Below are 6,681 nucleotides of genomic sequence, written 5' to 3' on the forward strand. Positions count from 1 at the left end.
ACACTAATCGACCATTGTTCTCAATCTAACACAAACTTCCTGAAACAAATTTTATCAATCTGCAAGCATCCGCCTTCTGATTTCCAGCAAAAACACGCTCCCTCATCAGCTTGTGCACATGTGTGTGAGTGTGCTTGTGTGTGTTTTAATGGCTTTATTTGCTTTAAAAAAAAAGTTTAAATGTGTGCGTGTCTGGGAAATACTTTACCTTGTATGAGAGAAGCAATTTGTTGTGATTTCTGAGACGGGTGTTCTCTTAGAATGTCTAGAGCAGTTCTTCCTTGGCAATCTCTGATGTTGGCATCAATCCCTGAGGAAAAAAGTTTTTGATTTTCATTTTTAGATTAGCTTTAATTAGACATAAATGTTCATAAATGTCTTTAATTTGCATGTTGTATATTTTGTATAATAACTACAGTATATTATTTACATTTATATTTATAATATATTATAATATATGTTTAGAATATTTTATTTCTGATAATGCAACAGCATAAAACCAACCATTACATCTGCCTATAATGACACAAAACACTTTATCTGAAAATTTCTAATTTATTTAAATTTATTGTTAAAAACAAAAAAAAGAACAAAACTGAACAGAAACTGTGCACTAAATGTGCAAAAATAAAAATACTCAAAATTATAGATAAAAAAATCAATATTGAATGTTCTGAATTTAATTAATATTCCACTGTGTTCTATAATATTTTATTTATTAATACAAACACAAAAAATGCATCAAAAATAAAACAGTTGAAATTAATTAAAAAAAATTTTTTTGACTTATGGAAATTATATAATAGAATAATCAGGGCTGACACCTTCCCACAAACCCTCAAAAACATGAAAAAAACCACAAAAATAAACATTTTTCCCAGAATAAAACTTTCCATAACAATAAAACCACGAAAGAACAATCACACCGCCCTTTCCCTATGACAGGAAGCTCCCCAATCTCCAATTCCTGTTCCACAGCTGGAACTGCCACAGGTCACACAAGTAGTTTAAACAAACCATGGCCATGCAACATCCTCATCCTAACCCCACACACACATGCACTTCTGAAAGACATACCTGAGTCAAGCAGTAGCTGAACTACATCCATCTTTCCGAAGAGAGCGGCTTCGTGGAGAGCACTCCCTTTCTCTGTCTAGAGAGACAATGATTAAAAGTCAATATTTTAAGCTTAATGCCTCACATAAAGAAGTAAGTGGCAGTTATACACTATGGCATCTTCACTACTGCAGCCCTCGCAGTCTATCAGCCGTCTACTGAGGCGACTGGCAGGGTATTTTATATCACGCTCACTGTGAAGTACTTAACTACACCCAATTTAGCTCTGGAAACATTTATTCAGTGTACTACAATTAACGGCAATAGCGCTGTGAATTTATGAGGCTGACTGACGGCGGCTTGAAAGAGGGAAAGAAACGGGCAAATGAGACTGATCGGCAGTCGAGACAGATCGCGAGAGAGTTGCACAGTTGAGCGTGGTCATTTTAATAGGCCACCGGGAGACCGCACACGATACCCAATCAAATCAGCCCCCATCGGCCTTCATTAGTCCAGAGGCCTGAGTACAGCGCCGGCGCTTGCTCTTCTCCCTGAACTACTGGATCTGCGTGATGATGCAATACACATTAAACAAGTACTACAGGGACTTACTACTGTGATACTTAATCCTGCACATGTCACATTGCTGCAAAAAATAGCACTTACCTTCTGCAAGGTAGTCTGGGAGAAACTACCTCAAAAGTTTGAGACACTGTTTTTGTCTGGCAATGGTGCCACAGCATTAATCTGGCTCCTGGACAACAGAGACTCTCCAGAGAGCTGAGTTTATGTCTATGTAACATTACCAGGCGTTCTTACATTCTGTTTGTGCTTTTTAAGTAAATGTACACTCTGAGGCTACGTTTACACGACAAGGATGTAGTCAAAAACGGAAAAGTTTTTCCCTTGCGTTTTTAGAAAGTTTCACGTATACACGACAACGTTTTCAAAACAATTTGCGTTTACACATATCTGTGAAAACGGCCAAAAACACTGTATTACGTATGGCAGGCCAGTAGTTGGCGCTGTCACCTTGTTTGTAAACAGTACCTGTAGGGAAGAATTTCTCCCTTTTTCTTTCTGATTCTGAACGTCTTTGGCTACTGTATAGCTTCTATGTTTATCACCAATGGAACTTTGGGTGCTTAGACACTAGAAAAATATTTGGCAGGTAGGAATGCACATCTGCTTTGATGGTATAAAAAAAAAAAAAATTCAATTTGAAATCAAGTGAGAACACAGCACATTTCTAAAATGGAACAACTTTTGGGAAGTTCTGTATACACGACAACGTTTTCAAAACAATTTGCGTTTACACATATCTGTGAAAACGGCCAAAAACACTGTATTACGTATGGCAGGCCAGTAGTTGGCGCTGTCACCTTGTTTGTAAACAGTACCTGTAGGGAAGTAACTATTATATGTTGTATATGACACAGCACATTTCTAAAATGGAACAACTTTTGGGAAGTTCTCATTGATCAACAAATGTCTACACCAAACAGTCCTGTTAAATTTTTGGTTTCACACCCCCATGCAATTTTTTATCTATACTGTACGTCCTATTAATGCATCATTCCTATTCACACCATGCCTCATAAGAAAACACCAAGTATTGCACACCGGACATGTCACGCTCAGTTCAAGGCAGCTGTCCAAAACAGTGAATCTTATCACCAAATAGGCAAAGATTCACTTCAAGAATGAACAAAGTAGAAATTATGAGTTTGACGTTTGAAAACACAGTCATTATGTATACTTTAACAATGATTTAGGGCAAATGTAATGGATTTTAATGGAAATTATTCAAAGTTTTAAAAATTCAAAAACTGAATTTCAAAGACAGTGTTGCGCATCTCGTCTGGTGTGCATTTCATTGCACTATTTTGTCTTTGTTTAATTTTAAACGTGATAGATGAACATCTTTGACCATTGCGTTTGTGTCTTAGCAGCATCTTGAGGATGACAAAGTGTTCTAAAAATGCTCTTGTTAAAGGGATAGTTTACCCAAAAATGAAAATTTGCTGTTAATTTGATGTCACCGTCAGGCCATCCAAGATGTAGGTGACCATTTACCCAGGCTGTGGATTAAAGGTAATAATGTTGTAAATAATGTTAATTTTCTTGCACAGACTGACTGTTTTGCTTCATAAGATCTCAATGTTTCACCTAAAAATCTTCTTTACTGTTCTACTGAAGAAAAAAGTCACCTACGTCTGGCCTCAGGGTGAGTAAATTAACAGCTAACATTCATTTTTGGGTGAATTTTCAAAAATTTATCTTAATACCTGTTTATTTTCCAAATAAACAACCCTGCACGTCATGCGTTTATACGCAGTAACTTGTTCTGTACGTGTGGCCTTAAGAGGATAAAAACATTTCAACATTTCTGTTCCGTTCAGTTGCAGCTTATCATAATGTTCTTTAACACAAGAATGCATCCTGTGAACACCCCGCAAGTCTGGCAGTTATTAGAGAGAAGTCGAAAACAAAAAATTTAGGCAAACAACTACATGAAGTTATACAATAAGAAAAGTGTGTAGTCAGTGCTGGTACACTGTCAGAAAAACATCTCAACCCTAAATACAGAGAATCTAAGGATACAAAAGTAAAGCTTACATAAAGTTATACCTTCAACTTCTATAAGACATACATGCAAAATGAGATCTCATATCCTCTGTGATTACTTACTCAGAGAAAGCACACTCTCTAAGGCCAAACATAGTTGCAGGTAAGATATTCATCCTTCACCCTGAGGTTAAACTCCAGTCCAGATCACTGAATGGTCCAGAATGACTAAAAAGACTTTCAAACTTTCAGACTTTCAGTTCCAAATGAACAAGGTGAAGACTGCAGAGAGCACTGTTCTCCTGATATGTTTAACTCAGAGTTCTGTACTGTTTAGGATGAGCAGCGAGTGCGCCCACAACGGGACGGGAAATGGGACCCCCTCCTCTGGATGAGGACCACTTCCTGTCAAGTTTCCCATGGCGATTAGCTATTGATGTCACCAGGAGGAGGAAATCGATTCACTCTCACTGTGCTTCCAGGAATTGAGAAGCGGAGAGCAGATTGCCTTCATCTCTTTTTCTTGCTGTTCTACTGCAACTGAATGTTCTTGTAAGTTAAGCATTGACAGAGTGTCTTTCTCAGAGGAGGAAAGAAGATGGAAGGCTAGAGAGATGCATCAGAAAAGACGCACTTACTTGAGATGGAATATTCTAACAGCAGAGTCACGTGATCCGACATTCCATACCATATTCTTGGGAATAATTCTGTCTTTTATTTCATTGGTGCAAAATTCAGCTTATCATAACTATATATTAAATATAAATCAACAAATTTGTTCTCATTCACAGTGGACAGACCAATTGGAGCACGTTTGGTTAGGGCACTTTGTCGCATTGTAACTATACAGGTTTAAAATATGTGTGTGTTCAAATAATGCTGTATCTCTCCTAGAGACAGAGGATGGGGAATCCATGCTTTCTGAGATCAAAGCTTCCTCTGATCATTCTCTCTCACACACAGAACCATTCAAACGCAGACAATCCTCCAGCGTTCCATCACACACACACACACAATGCCTAAAAAGACAGTTTCCATACAAACAGCTTTTTAGTCTGACATATAAGACAAACACATCCCATACTAACAAGAAAACACTCAAAGCTTTGAAGCTATATTAGTTAGGACTTCTCAGTAATATAACGGCTTTCATACTAAGATTATTCCTTACTCCAATGTCTAATGGCATTGTAGAGTGTAAAAAGCAGCAGACTAAAGGAAATCATTTTAAAAACATAACTAGTTTTGATATGCGGTTATTAAAGGGTTCTGTGTGGATTTTAGTAGGGCTGTGTATCAACAACGTCATGATATGTATCACACTACAAAGGCCACAAAACTAGTGTTTTACACAAATTTAGTATAACAGCTGTTATTATAAACTGCAAACCATGCAGAGCAGGCAGTTGATCTCTGCATTATGGAGGGCTTCCATTACTGTAACTCTGTATAACGATACAGGTAATGGTATAGGTTTCATGTGACCATTGGATACGTCCCCACTAGGTACAAAATTCTGATTTTTGCTTCTTGTATTTTAGGCCATGATATTCTATGTAAAAAAAAATTTTAATTTTAGGAACAATCAAACATGAAAACCTATTCTAATACACCACTAAAACCAAATCAAGACCATAATAGGACCCCTTTATTTAGATTGCTGGTAGGTTATCATTACACAAATTAAACACTCTCTACATTCAAGAAACAAAATTATTTAAAAATTAGAAGTGTTCTAAAGTAACGTGCTGTCTTCAGTGAAGCACAATGCTGCCCCACAATTTGTATCAATTAAATAGCTTCACCACTTAAGAGCTACATTATCTTTCTCAGCAATGCGTTGATAACATCACTGTTTTCAAAGTAATTAAACTCACAGTTTCACTGTTAATAGTGAAACATGGTGGCACAGATGGAGGTAATTCATATATACACACTCTCTCTCTCACTCCTGGGCCTGTGAATAAACACAGACTAGATTTATTACACTTCTCTGTGAATGGAATATCAAACTGGAGATCGCAAAAATGCAAGCTTTCTGGTGTTTTCAGAAAGTCATCGCTTTTTTTCCAGAGTAGAGACAGAGTATTTGCATATGGTTGCCAAGTTGAGAAAAATAATAAAATCACTTATATTTTAGCATATATTTCCGTATTGCACTAATGTAATGCTCTGATTGGGGGATTACGTCTCTTGATATCAGGCAACACCAATTACATTCGACCGGCGAGCCAAATTAAACTGTTTCAACCTATACATTATATTATATTTATTAATTTTGGAAACCTTGCACTTTTCCACTCTGTTTGTGACATTTTTCTTGTATTCAAATTAAGCTTGACCCACTAACGCACACATGCTCAAACTATGTTAATGCAGACCCTTACATTAAAGGGTTAGTTCACCCAAAAATGAAAATTAGCTTGTGTTTTACTCACCCTCGATGTAAGAAAAATATTTATATTTCAAACGTAATAAACACTTTTCTCTCACTTCCGTTATCTGTCATACGCGGAAGCCGTTCCGGCGGATGATGTAAGACGTCGACGTTGCGTGATTTGTGACGAATGCGGAGAGAGAACAAAACAAAACGCCGGTCACGAATTAGAAGTACAAACCGAGGATTTGCAAAGAAAAATGTCGGAGGATTTCGATATAAACCAAGAGGAGACTGGTTTTCCTTTGCTAAAGTAAGGAAACTTTGCTTCCTTTGCTCCTATAAACAAACTCGCAAGACTAGCATATCTCAGAGGCGCGCGCGCTGCGCATACGTGCTGCGTCATCCGCGCTGCGTCATCCGCCGGAACGGCTTCCGCGTACTTCACCGTAAGTGAAAGAAAAGAGTTTATTACGTTTGAAATATGGATATTTTTCTTACAAAAACGCATGCATTCGCAGTTTTATTATGGATGCGCGCACTTTATTTGACGACTTGTGGACTGTTCAACTGCAACACCCGCTGACTGCAATGATAGAACTTGGAATAGCCAGGACAATTTTTAATATAACTCCGACTGGATTCGTCTGAAAGAAGAAAGTCATACACCTAGGATGCTT

General features: G+C 37.4%; 1 protein-coding gene across 1 annotated transcript in view; it reads right to left on the reverse strand.

Moving 5' to 3' along the window:
• anks1b (ankyrin repeat and sterile alpha motif domain containing 1B) overlaps positions 1-6,681 on the reverse strand; it is a 183,630-nt gene that overhangs the window by 118,817 nt on the left and 58,132 nt on the right. Inside the window, exons 5-6 of the mRNA XM_016534846.1 lie at positions 1,078-1,153; positions 209-310 (exon numbers count right to left, since the gene is read on the reverse strand). Of these exons, the coding sequence (XP_016390332.1) occupies positions 209-310; positions 1,078-1,153 (178 nt within the window). The remainder of the gene's footprint in view (positions 1-208; positions 311-1,077; positions 1,154-6,681) is intronic.

The sequence above is a fragment of the Sinocyclocheilus rhinocerous genome, unplaced genomic scaffold, assembly GCF_001515625.1.
Source record: "Sinocyclocheilus rhinocerous isolate Xijiao unplaced genomic scaffold, SAMN03320098_v1.1 scaffold153, whole genome shotgun sequence".
NCBI classification, from domain to species: Eukaryota; Metazoa; Chordata; class Actinopteri; order Cypriniformes; family Cyprinidae; genus Sinocyclocheilus; species Sinocyclocheilus rhinocerous.